Source organism: Furipterus horrens, unplaced genomic scaffold (assembly GCF_987537825.1).
Source record: "Furipterus horrens unplaced genomic scaffold, mFurHor1.1.pri manual_scaffold_6, whole genome shotgun sequence".
Taxonomy (NCBI): Eukaryota; Metazoa; Chordata; class Mammalia; order Chiroptera; family Furipteridae; genus Furipterus; species Furipterus horrens.
Window position 1 is genome coordinate 3,070,227 of NW_028327176.1, and position 13,231 is coordinate 3,083,457.

The 13,231-nt window shown below is 55.1% G+C and overlaps 1 protein-coding gene across 1 annotated transcript in view; it reads right to left on the minus strand.

Annotated features, from left to right (window-relative positions):
• Positions 1 to 13,231, minus strand: part of KIDINS220 (kinase D interacting substrate 220) — a 69,310-nt gene that overhangs the window by 43,308 nt on the left and 12,771 nt on the right. The window contains exons 7-15 of the mRNA XM_090280881.1: positions 11,992 to 12,090; positions 9,964 to 10,161; positions 7,807 to 7,905; positions 7,453 to 7,551; positions 5,850 to 5,948; positions 4,866 to 5,043; positions 2,294 to 2,458; positions 1,207 to 1,386; positions 256 to 421 (exon numbers count right to left, since the gene is read on the minus strand). Of these exons, the coding sequence (XP_090137007.1) occupies positions 256 to 421; positions 1,207 to 1,386; positions 2,294 to 2,458; positions 4,866 to 5,043; positions 5,850 to 5,948; positions 7,453 to 7,551; positions 7,807 to 7,905; positions 9,964 to 10,161; positions 11,992 to 12,090 (1,283 nt within the window). The remainder of the gene's footprint in view (positions 1 to 255; positions 422 to 1,206; positions 1,387 to 2,293; positions 2,459 to 4,865; positions 5,044 to 5,849; positions 5,949 to 7,452; positions 7,552 to 7,806; positions 7,906 to 9,963; positions 10,162 to 11,991; positions 12,091 to 13,231) is intronic.

The window sequence follows — 13,231 nt, forward strand, 5'->3', positions numbered from 1 at the left end:
CGCGGGCTATGACAGGGTGCAGGCCGGGCCAGGCGGCCACAGGCCTCGGGAAACGGGGGCGGGGGCACCCGGGCCAGGCCAGGCGGCTGCGTCGGCCCCGCGCACCAAGAGGGTGCAGATTCGACCCCTGGTCGGGCCGCGCACAGGAGGCAACTGATCGATGTTCCTCCCCCGCCCCCCTCTAAAATCAATAAACATATCCCAGGGTAAGGATTTTTTCTAAAAAAGCTACTTCTGTGAAAGGGACCAGCTCACCTCACAGGCAGAGCTTTAGTGGTTTGCTCTGGCAACTCGGGCGGATTCACAAACATCAGTTTGAGGAGGAGTTCCAAATACCCGATGTGTCTGGCCAACGTCGTGCTGAGGACCCAGGCCCAGTTCCAACTCTCTCCTTCCCTTCGGCCACCAAAGTAGATGACAACTGAATGCACAGGTAAAGAGATAATTAGCCAAAGCAACCCCCGGGCAGCCGGGCAGCCTCTTTTCTCCAAACAAACGCCAAGTACGATGTGACCTCTCGCGCCCTGCGCTCGTTCCTGAGCACACCTGGAAGAGCGCCTCCAGCAGTCAAGCCCCACCGGTGTACAGACGGTGAGTGGGAACCGGGACGTTCACACACTGAAGTATGACTTCCACTGGTTCCGATTAAAATGGAAATAATTGGGGCGTTATCACTGTTTGCAACTGCTGACGTTACCAGTTCCCCTCCAACTGTAAATCTGTTTCCTTCACAACCGAAGACCCCCAAGGACAGGGATTATATATATACATGTATATATATATATGTGTGTGTGTGTGTATGTGTGTGTTTATATATATATATATATATTTTTTACTTTGCTTTTATATAAAATAAAAGTTACAAACATGATCAAAATGTTCAAGAGCATGCCAGTGATGGCTATGAAGACTTATTTTCAAGAAAGACTTAAATATAAATCATTAATTAACATATAAAAGGGTAAGATAAACTGGAGTTCTGCTTCAATATTAACAGATGGAACCCTCGTTTTTAAAGCTACTCCAGCCAGGCTGTGGGCAATGTTCCTCTAGGCCAACTTATAAAACAGCAAAAAGATCAAACTTCTAACCTAAGTATGAAAAGCACGTACAGGTTTTAGGAGACAGATCAGACCATCTTTTAAGTAAAACGACGAGTCCTGAAACACACCTCATTTCTCAAAAGCACGAAGAGCAAAGACTTACTAAAAAATATGTACAAGAGTGCCAAGCAGCTCAGGGCCATGGCGATGCCGAGGCTGGGGTCCACCGTGAAGGAGCACAGCAGCCCGAGCCCCCCGCAGAGCAGCAGCGTCAGGAACACGACCAGCCATGAGAACTGGAAGAGAGGCTCGATCTGCTGTCCCGCGAAGGTCTTCATTTCATCTGAGAGAGAGACGGTATCCGCCCGTGAGGCCCGTTGTCAGACACACAGCCCCCGCCGGAACCTGAAATCTCCCCGTGGGCACGCGGACATCTGTCGGGCCCGCGCTCGGTCCCTGGATGAAACGCTGCCACTCAGCCACTTCCCCACCCCCCGCTTAGGCCCGCATCAAAGTCCCACCCCCTCGGGCACCGACCCGTCTGGGCCCCCTCTCGCCTCCTGGGGAAGATGCCCCAACCCCTTTGCAGATGGCCCCCCATGGAGGCTCTGCTGGCGTGTGCTTCTGTGGGTTGTGGGACACAAGCACCCCGGCGCTGCGTCCGTACATAGAACCGGAAAGCACGACGTGGCCCTGTGCCTTCACCCGCGTCGCTGCCGTTCTCTCTGACCCTGCTCCTGACCCCTCCTCCCTCCAAGCACGTTTGTGGATCGCAGCTCCTAAAGGTGCGCTGAGCCCAGGGGAGCCTTAAACACGCCATTCTTCCGACAAAACCTGGTACACACTTTACAGGCGAGACTGAGCCCCGCCCTTGAAGAGTGAGTGAGGTTTTGCCAACAGCAGGCGTGGGTGCTGGGGGGCAGGACGGGGGCCGTCTAGGAAGCTCCCAGAACAGGGACCCCCCCAGGAGAAGCGCCTGGACGGCCTTGCCAGAGCCAGCAGCGGACGGGTGTGGCCACACACAGGGCACGGTGACCACGGACGGCACCCATGGGAGCCCTGCGGCCTCGGGGCTGACGTGCCACGGCCCACGGGCTCTTCGCTTCAGAAAGAGAACGCATGTGAGTGTGGAGGCCGCCTCGAGGGAGGGAGCCCTGGCGCCTGCACCCGCGTACGCCGTGCGGCACGTGCGCCCACACACAGAACCCCACTCCTCTCTACGACAGATGCACAGGCCCCGGGCCCCGTACCCTCCAGCTTCTTCAGGAGGAAGGACTTGCCGCTGCCCCACTGCGCGTATAGGCCCACGCAGATGGGCGGCTGCATGGTGGGCTCGCTGAGGATGTCGGCCAGGGCGCTGCTGTACAGGTCGTAGCCCAGCATGTCCCCGTCCGTTTCCGTGGGTGATAGGTGTCCTGGGGACACAGAGAGACAGCACTTCTCAACCTCTGAGCCTTTCCCTAGAGAAAAGGACTCATTTTAAATGGTTAGGCCTGCGTAGAAACTGGTCCAGGTGTTCTTAAATACCACTTTTTATAGAACTTAAGACAAATACTGATCGTAAGATGCGCCATGATTATGCACAACTAAAAAAGAAAAAATGGTGCCAAACTGTGACGCGACGCTTCTCATCCATCAACTGTAAGACAGATTCCAATTTCAGAGACGCTGAATGTGGAACAGAATCAATACCATACGAGCAGAACACAAAGCAGTCCCCAGGAAGAAATGTAACACGTGTAACAGCTACATAAACAAACCCACAAAACGTAACTGAAGAACATCACAGTGAATCAGAGAAAAAGAGACGCCCTATGGTTCCAGGCAGAAAAGGATCAAAGCCTTAAAGTGACCAATTCTCCCCAAATTAACCTATCACTTTAAGGCAATGCTAATCAAAAATTCATGAAAATGTCTTGAAACACTGAAAAGCAAGAAATGTAAGAGTTGCTAAGAAAAAAATTTAACTACCAAAAAGTCATTGTCCATAAAGATACAATAATTAAAACATCACAGAACGCACATAGGATGTTAACATAAGTGCGTTCCAAAAAAGTGGAAAAAGTATGAATTAGTAAGTGGTGTTGAGAAGTTAGACATCCATTTAAAAAAAATAAAATTATAACTCCATACATTTCATACCTTGTGTAATAAAAATAAGTTTCTGAAACATTAAAGAATTTAATGTAAAAAATACAACCATAACGATACTAGGAGAAAAAACTTCTAAAAGCTTTCCTTGGAAAAAGCCTTTCTCAACATAATACTAAAGCCAGAACCGCAGGAAGTGACCGACAAGCTAAAAAAAACATCTGCCTTTCGGGTGGGAATAAAAACTGCCTCAGCATAAGTAAGGAGTCAGCTGGGAGAGGGGAGCAACACGCAGGCTGGATCCAGGGTCAAAATCCTAACATACAAAACGCACTTAAAACCCATTTGTAAAAATATTAAAAGCTCAAGAAAAAAGTTGGCAAGGGACACAGAGAGGAAAACGGCAAGAATACAAACAGCCAGGAACATATTAAAGGGTTGCAAACTACAATAATTTTACAATGAAAACGGAAATGGGTGTCTTCCCTCTGGGCCCGATCAGCAGGGCTGCAGGGAACGGCACTTCGTAGGTGGCCGAGGACGGAGAAGCTGTTCCAGCCCCTGTGAAAGGTCTGCCAACGCTGTGAACACGCACGGACCCGCCACCTCTACTTTGGGGAGTTTATTTCAAAAAAAAAACCCTAAAGAAGATGTTCACTGCAGCACCAGCTTTCGGCAGCAAAACAAACCAAATATTCAACAATAGAGAACTAACTGTTCTATTAAAATACTACAAATGAAAGATTATGACAATTAAAATGATATAGTTCGTTATTAAAAGCTTTTATAATATGATACGACCTGAATTTTTTTAAAGCTCTGTATATGGTATGAAACATTTTTAGAAATGAAAAAAAAGTCCTGGGAGTGTCATTCAGACAGCTATGGATTCGGTGGCAGGGGACAGGGAAATCCGTACCATTGATACTCTACCTGTGTCTTCATTCTCGAAATTTAATGTGTGCATTATTACAATGAAAAACATTTAAAAACACAAGAATCCTACTGAGAAACAAAGGCAGGGAGAAGCTCGCGGGGAAGGCGGCAGGATCCTCCCACCCTGCCGGCTGCTTTGTGGACACGGCGCTAACACCGCCCTTTAATCCACGCAGACGCTGTTCTACCCGAGCCGCCCCGTGTCTCAGAAGGACCGCCTGTGCGCGCTTCCGCTCCCACGCGCACGCCTGCCAATCAAAGCCTGTCCAGCACAGCTCCTAAGGCGTCCGCTAGATGTTCCAGAGGACACAGCGATAAGAGACAGGCTGGCCCTGTGGAACCGGGAATCGGAAGAGAGAAAACTCTAAAAGAAACGAATAACGAGCCAGATGTAGTAAGTATTAAAAAGGAAAATATAAACTCAAAGGCCCAAGCGTTCCACAAGGCAAAACCGGTGTCTGGTCAGGCAGAGCCCGCTGAGGCGGCCACAGCGACAGGGGCCCGGGGGAAGGACGTCAACAAGGAGTGGGCGCCCTGGGACAGGGACGGGGACAGAACAACGGGGCACACACTGCAGGCCGGGCTTTCGGGCCCTCTGAGTGGACCCCGTTTAGGAAGCCACGACACACGCAAACGAGCGCAGACGGGGGGTGTCTGCCACAGCCGAGTGAGAACCTCCCCAGCCTCCGTGATCTCCAGCTGAGTGGCAGACGCAGAGCTGCTGCGGGCCCCTCAGGGCCCCCACGGAGCACTCAGTTTTCCAAGGCCCGGGCAGGACCGGAACCCGACACTTACGGGCCCCAAATATCTGAGTCAGGATGCTCTTCTGATGGCTGCAGTCGATGTTGTAGGGGGTCTCGCCCGCTTTGTTGGGCCTGTAGAGCAGCCGTCCGTCTTTGGGGTTCCTCAGGAGAAGCTCCGCCAGCTTCCGACTCCTCCCCCGAATGGCGATGTGCAGAGGCGTGTCTCCTTTCTGCGGGACAGGGGCCGGAACGTGAGCGCCCACGGTTCTCACACAGAATACACCGGGTCACCACCACCACGCTTGCTCTGTAACACCTCGGAAATCTGAACCTGCCTGCTTTCCACGGACGGCACGGACGTAACGTGGATTCGTATCTCAGATCCCCCGCGCTTTCCTCCTCCCGCTCCTTACCTCGCTTTCCCCGGGAAGTACGGACTGCTCCCACAGCCCCCGAAATGGAGGCCACGCTCCTCCTCTGCCCTGAAGTCACCGAGAGGGGACAGCAACAGGCCTTCTCCCCGCTCCCCCTCGGCCCTGGCCCCGCTCGCCCTGGGCCCCAGTGCTCACTGCCCAGGACGTCCCCGCCTTCCTCGGCGAGTTCACGCTCCAGCTCACAAACGTCCCCTCCCGTCCAGAAGCTTCGTGACCCACGCAGGGATGGGGACAGAGCACCTCCCCCTCCGGGAACAGCAGTGCCCCTGCCTGCGCATCTGTCTCCTGCGGCCCCTGGAGCCCTCCCTGCGGCGCGGAGGCAGGAAGCCCTACCCCGAGGGCGCCCCTGCGCAGTGAGGCGCTCAGCGCAGCTTCCCGAGCTGGTCCGGGCACCACGGCTCCGTCTGAAGCAGCTTCCTTCCCAGCACGCGGCCCGCCCACCGCTCAGGAAGGGGCCACTGCGCTGGGGCCCCACACGGAGGTCCCCAGCGAGTCATCGGTCCCTGCACCACTACAGGGCGGCCCCTTCCCAAGGCCACCGGGCGCACAGGGCAGCCTGCCGAGCACCACGCAGACAGGGGCCCCGCCCACGGGCGCCTCACCTTGTCCACGGCGGACACTTTAGCGCCTTTATCCAGCAGCAGCTCCACCACCTCAATGTTCCTCATCTTGGTGGCCTTTATAAGTGGGGTTTCCCCATCCTGTGGGCACACATGACAAAGTGCCAGACCGACAGCTTGTTTCAAGTCACATAAACACATGTGTAAGAACTCAATTATCTGACTCTGGTACCAGTCCATGTTAAAAACGCTCCCAAGGAAACATAGTTGTAAAAATTAACAAGAAGCCCTGGCTGGTGGCTCAGGGACTGAGCACTGGCCTGTGAACCAAAGGGTCGCCGGTTCGATTCCCAGTCAGGGCACAGGCCTGAGTTGCAGGCCAGGTCCCCCGTTGGGGGCACATGAGAGGCAACCACACATTGATGTTTCTCTCCCTCTCTTTCTCCCTTCCTGCCCCTCTCTCTAAAAATAAATAAAATCTTAAAAAAAAAAAAAACTAACAAGAAAACTGCTTTCCCTTTCACAATTAATATTTGTTATCAAAATAATCTGATGTCACTCAGCTGAGTATGGGATGTGACCTGCTGCCATGTCACCAATTCTGGCCCCTGTGCCCGGGCCCCCCTCACTGCCACTGCCATCCCCCAGTCCCCCACCGACTGCCTTCACCTCCCCACCCAGGCCGACCGCAGCCCAGCCGCCGTGACCAGGCAGGCCAGGGCCTAGACTTTCAGTCTATCCTGCGTCGCTGCCATCCTCTGCGCCCCTGAGCCTGCGTGCGGCGGGGAAAACAACGCGACGCAGCAGTACACCGCTGGGAAACCCCCAGAGGAGACCCAGGGAACTAAGAAGGGACCACAGTTCGTCACTGCGCGAGGAGAGAGACCTGGCCAGAAGCGGCAGGTGGTTGTGGCGGCCGACACGGGACCCAGAAAGAAAGAAAAACGATGATCGAGGAGCCACCTGCAAACCGGAAGGGGGCCCAGGACCCTTTCTGCTCTGGGCACCGAGTCACCACCCCTGGTTAGAAAGACACTCGTCCCGTCTCTAGCAGATCAGAGAGCCTTGTCTTATGGGTGGCCCCTTAAGTGTGTATTCTTAGCACTAAGAATTCCTCCCATTCACTCTGAAATTCCAACTACACCCTCCCACAGAAAACTATTGTACGTAAGACCACGTATAGCCACTCAGGCCTGACAGGGCTTCATGTTTCACACGGTCTGTGCAAACCAGACTACAGTGGCTGGCCGGGAAACCCACAGCCACGCGCAGTGGGTCTGTAAAGGGAACTGTTCTGCCTCCCACACGAGGGGGCACAGAAGACTCCTGGGGGAACGACCTGTCTACAGCGTGTGGACAGCCGGCACCGTGCCTTCTGACATAGTTAGCTGAAGTGATGAACTGGACACCGTGTTTTCCTGTGGATACGTATTCCTGAAGGGACACACTGCGGCGCCTGCTCTGAGGACATCACCGGTAGGGACGGTGTGACACCCCCGTGCCCGGCTGTGCCCCGCTCTGAGACAGCGCGTCACCCGTAGGGACGGTGTGACACCCCCGCGCCCAGCTGTGCCCTGCTCTGAGACAGCGCGTCACCCGCGGGGACGGTGTGACACCCCCGCGCCCGGCCCGCGCAGCGCCGCACCTTGGTGCCCGTCTCAGTGTCGGGGCTGCACTGCAGGATGTCCCGCACCATGGCCGCGTTGCCCTTCTCCACGGCCCAGTACAGCGCCGTTTTGTTGTCCTGTGGGAGGGAGGGAGTCACAGTTGCTTCACGTGAGAGCCCACGCTTAGCCACCGCTGTGCGCGCCTAGTAAGGGTCTAAGGACATTAATACAGGAAGCCTGCAGCAGCGGCAGTGACGTGCGGTAACAGGCGTTTACTAAACACATCGGGGTGGACCAGCCGGGCGCTATAGAACGCCGGCGAGTGACACTGAGCTCAGTGGGCGCCGCCGACCGCCACACGCGGAGGACACGGCGGCGCGACCATCACGCACCTGCCCCCGGATGTCTATGTCCGCGTATTTCTGGAGCAGCGCGCGGACGATCTCCACGTGGCCGCCTCTGACGGCTCCGATCAGCACGGTGTCCCCACTCTGAAACGACAGGAAACAAGGAGAGTGACGATGAGCAAGACCAAGCCGCTGTGAGGTCAAGGCGGGTCACGTGCGGATAGAACAGGGTTTCCCCTGCACACTTCTTGGGGTAAGGGTCTCTAAACACAGAGAAGCACTTTGGTGGGCGCCCTCAGAGTGAGAGACAGAAGGCGACAAGCCTCGCCATGAAATTCCAGGGCAGGAGTTCAGAGGGACTGGCCGCCCAGAACAAGAAGCCATTTTCCTTGGGTGTAACCTTCCATGACAAACACAATTTAAAGAAATGACACCGTGGCCGCCAGCAAACCAGATGACCATCTGCAAGTGACGCAGCACAGAGCCCATGGGACGAGGCCACGTGACAGCAGCCGCGGCGTCTGAGGACGGAGCTGCAAGGCCGGCACGGGCAGGCCTGGGGGCACCCTAATTAGGGAGAGGCGGGCCAGCGGCCACACCCCAGCCCGGCTGGCGCTGGAGGCCACGGGCAGAAGACCTCCCCCAGGACAGGCCCCGGCAGAGCCCACGACCGCAAAAGGACATGTGTGCCCTGAAGTCACTTTCACCGAGCGGCAGTCAGATTCCTGACCCCTTCCCACAGCTTCCGGGCACGGAAGGGCTCCTGCGGCCACGGGCGTCGCTTTGCCGCCCAGTCACACGCCAGCTGCGGGGCCCTGGTTGGCTACGCGGGAGCTGTGCCCGTCTCAGCCCTGTGTGTGCCCCCAGGGCCCCAGATCAGGACCAGGTCCTGGGGGACGATTACGTGCAGCACATGGGGCAGCCCCCTAACCGCCACAGCGGCCGCAGAAACAGCCCACGGCAGACACGGTCTAGGGCCGAATGCCAGCGTCACTCGGCTCCGGGGCCAGTCCACTACCAAGGGTTAGAGGCTTCGTTGCTGCCTATGGGCCGTGCGCTGGTCTGGGCACAGGGACACGAGAAAGACGAGTCCCATCTCCAGGCGCACGGACAGGCTAGAGCAGACAGACAGCACACAGTACACACAGACTAAGGGAAGACAGAAGCACAGACAGACTGAAATGCAGCGGTGTGGCGGGATGTGACGGTGGCCACGGTGGAAAGGGCCGCTGGAGACCTCTCTGAGGAGGGACGGCCAAGCCTCCGTGCACGGAGGAGCAGCCAGCCCGGGGGGCACGGCCGGGGGAGGCCCCAGGCGGCCGCGGGACCCGCGTGCTCGAGAACGTGGAAGGGTGTCCGCGTGGCCGTGCTGCCCAGGAGGAGCGCTGAAGAGGGCTAAGCGCGAGGGCGCAGAGCCAGCACGGCGACACCGCGGGCAGCATCCATGAGCTAAACACGCAGCAGCCTCCTCCCCGCAGCGGGGCCAGGAGTGTCCCAAGGAGGGGTGCGCAGGGGTCTGCGGCCTCCCGGGCCCCTCTGAGGGCCGCGTGGGGACCCCGGGCCAACAAGGGAACCCGGTCAGGAGGCAACGGGGACGGCGGCCCGGCCTGGGGAGGCGGACAAAGGCAGGGTGTTCTGGGGGCAGACCCGACGGAACCCGTTGAAGCAGCAGACGCCGTGGGAAGAGAAGTCAGGGCGGACGCGTGGGCCGTGGGGCTCCGACAGCAGGGCCGGCAGCGCCGCTAACGCGACAGGGACACCGAAGGAGAAGCAGGTCCGGGAAGAAACGGGCTAAGCGCCCGTTTCACAGCTGAGGTTAAGGAGCCCGTCCAAGCCGAGGTTCAGGCGGGGCCGCCCGTACAGGTGCGGGCTTCGGGGAAGGGTCAGAGCCAGAGGTCCGAGCTGAAAACCCTAGGTGGAAGGGCGGTGCTGGCGGCCCAGAGCCAGGCACAGCATCTGTGGTGACACCCATGGGGGACAGCTACAGACTAACAGCACCGAGTCTGAACAACAATAGCATCTGACAAAATTAGAAGGAACATCCTTCTCAATGACTGAAGCTTTTAACTTACTAGCTCTAAAGGTAGAACTAAAGCCTATCTGTAAACAAACGTGTGTCATGGGCGAAGGACCCTGAAAGGCGGTGAGCAGCCGAGTCATCTCCCAGCAACGTCACCACGGGAAGGCACGCAGGCAACCCACCCTGTCGGGGATGTTCACGTAGGTCCCCGCGTCCAGCAGGTCCTGCACGATCTCCGTGTGCCCCTCCTTGGACGCGATCATCAAGGCCGTGTTGCCGTCCTTATCCGTTAAATTCACGTTTGGGTTCCTCTTCAGGATCTCCTTCACTGACTGCGTGTAGCCTCCTTTCACAGCCACAATCAGCGCTGTCATGGAATTCTGCACACAGAGCAAGCCCGGAGTCAGAGCAGCCGGAACACACGCCCGACGCCACGGTAACAAGCCGTTTTCAGTTATTTCTGACAATGCAATGTCACCATAAGTAACCAGAAACACACCAGAAGTGGCCAGCAGGCATAGTTCCTAGTTCTGAAGATGGATGAACTCTCCTGAGTCCACAGGACTGCTACGACCTTCAGTCGCTTACATGGCGACCTGAAATGGGACTTGTTTACGATAAACAAACCCTCTCAGTCCTGTCATGGGGGGTCAGACGGCTGACAGGGTGGTTCAAAATACACATATTCCGAACTAAAGCATCCCAAGGATGGTCTTTCAGGCTCCAAACAAAGAACTGTTTACAATAAACTCTATGGAAAAGAAACTGAAGACAATGACTTAATGGCTACAGGACATTTTCATACAAGTATAACGTAGTCTTCTGCATTTATGGTGACCTAGAAACCTCATTTTCAGAAGCTCTTATTTTAGTGGTTCTTATAATGCGTGCCCTCCTAATTCATAGCAACGAACCCCCTGATAGAAGACCCTGACTCTTCACTGCGACTCCTAAAATCACCTCTTTGGGGGCGGGTCTGCTTTGAGACGTCGCTCAGCCCAGCCCCCAGGCTGAGCCCCCACCTCCCACGCATCACGCAGCACAGCCATTTCGCTTGCTGAGCCCCGACAGCCACGCAGCCCTGCCCCCCAGCCAACTGATAAACTGTCCAGAAGACAGTCAAAGGGATGACTTGCACGCTGCCTAGGAACCACGTGGTCCCCACCTAGCACTAAACAGCACATACCCCTCCAAGGTCAGCACCTGGCGGCTTCTGCCAATACGGACACGAGGGGGGCTGGCTGATGTTGCCCCGGTGAGCCAGGAGGGACTTCCCTGACGCTGCAACCACAGCCCTACTGGGCCTCCTCTCAGGGTCCTTCACAACCCACCTCACACGGTCCCAACCAGGCCAACAGCAGTCTGTACGACTTGTTCCGTGTGTATGAATGTCATCTCCTTTAACCACGGTCTACAATCTCAAAGGGACAGCAATGGGGGGGGGGCTTCTCCAGCCCCCCCGCACACCCCACAGCAGAGGCTCAGTAAGTAATTAGTAACTGGGAGTTGGTTGGAAGTTTGAACCAATTTTAAAGCTTTCTAGGTTTTGACCACTGATTTCTGATATTTTTAAATCTGTCTACTGAAGAACGAAAATGAGTCATAGTTAAAAATATACAAAAAATTACAATATTATTTTAAAATTTTAAATGAATTGTATTTTTTTAAAGATTTTATTTATTTTTAGAGAGAGGGGAAGGGAGGGAGGAAGACAGGGAGAGAAACATCACTGTGTGGGTGCCTCTTATGAGCCCTGCAACTGGGAACCTCACCCACAACCCAGGCCTGTGCCCTGACTGGGAATCGAACCAGTGACCCTTTGGTTCGCAGGCCATCACTCAATCCACTGAGCCACACTAGCCAAAGCATAAAAATTTAAATGAATTACAATAAGACAAAACTCTTTCCACAACTGATGTATTTCAAACTATGTGATTTGAGACTATTTTAATTTACACTAAGATCCCTGAACAATATTCATTCTAGTTTTACCCTCCCCAAAACTTATGTGCATTAGCATTAGATCCTTCAGAGCAGAAATTTATAATACGTAATATATTTATCAGGATAATAGCGAGAAAATGCTTGTTTTCCTAAGTATCATTTACAAACTGTAGGAAATTTCTCTAGGTATATACAAGAAAAATATTCTCTCTCAAAACCAGAAGCATGTCTCTACTGCCAGGGCTTAAAATAGGGGAGATACTTACAGCTCCTTCCTGATCGACATCAGCTCCCGAGGCCAGTAAGTGTTTCACGCATTCCAGGTGGCCCTTCCGCGCAGCCCAGACCAACGGGGTGGTCCCGTACTATGAGAGCAAACAGTCCGTTAACGTTACCACCGAAGCGTCCGACCAGAAACCGCTTCCAACGTGAGTGCTGACCAAAACCGCACTGCGGCTGTCCTCAGGTCCCCGCTCACACCAGCCACAGCCTGAGTCGTAGCTCAGCCCCGTTTCCCCATTTTCTTCCTCCGGAATAGATGATTAAGCACTGCACGAAATAGCTTCTAACCAATTTTACCTTTTATGAGCAGTGAGTGACAATTTTTCCACCATAAAAGTCACACACTCTAATTTTCAACAAGCTTTCGTTGCTTCCCGCCTCTTGTGAGAAACAACCTGAAGTTCAACAGCCTGACTACAGGCAAAACCAGTTCTAACCACCTTACACGGAAACTGGCACAACCCTTACCACAGAATAAGGCAAAGTGGCACTTCCGCGCATCCCCACGTCAGCCAGTGAGGCCCAGAGACGCCAGTTACAGGCTCAAGGTCACAGAGCTGGACGACGGGGAGCTAGGCCCAGGAGCCCCGCAGGCTAGCGTCCGCCAGCCAGCACGCTGGCCCACACCCCGAATCTGCTCTGTACCTGACAAAATAAACTGCGGCCCAGAAACTGCACTGGGAAGCTCCTTCTGCTGGAATACAATTCGAAAGGCATCAGAGGATATAAATCACACATAAAATAGCAATGATTTTCCCTGCGGGGAGTTGGGCAGGCAAGCACACGGGAGTGCCCACAGTGACCTTTAACTGCAGGGAGACGGCGGATGGGCATGGCACCCGAGGAAAGCCTCCTGCTGTGACCGCCCGGCCACGAGGACGTGAGTGTTGGTGGAAAAGCTCTATAACGTGCACAGGCCACAGCAGCAGCCACCAGTCACCTGTGGCTACTGAGCACCGGAATGTGGCGAGTCTGACTGGGACACTTATTTACTTTACTTCTTTTAATCGATTTAAGTCTGAATAGCTATATGCAGCTGGCGGCTCTTGTTCCAGGCTCACCGCTGCCCCGAGTAGTCACAGGAACCCCACCCCGGGGCTCTCCTCGACATGCAGGGCCTGAGGACAGCGGGGTCCCAGGTTGCGGATACGAAGGGGCGGGGCCTAGGAGAAGTGCCAGCGGTCAAGGCCACGGCCTTGGGGAAGGCTCAGACACAAGGAGGAA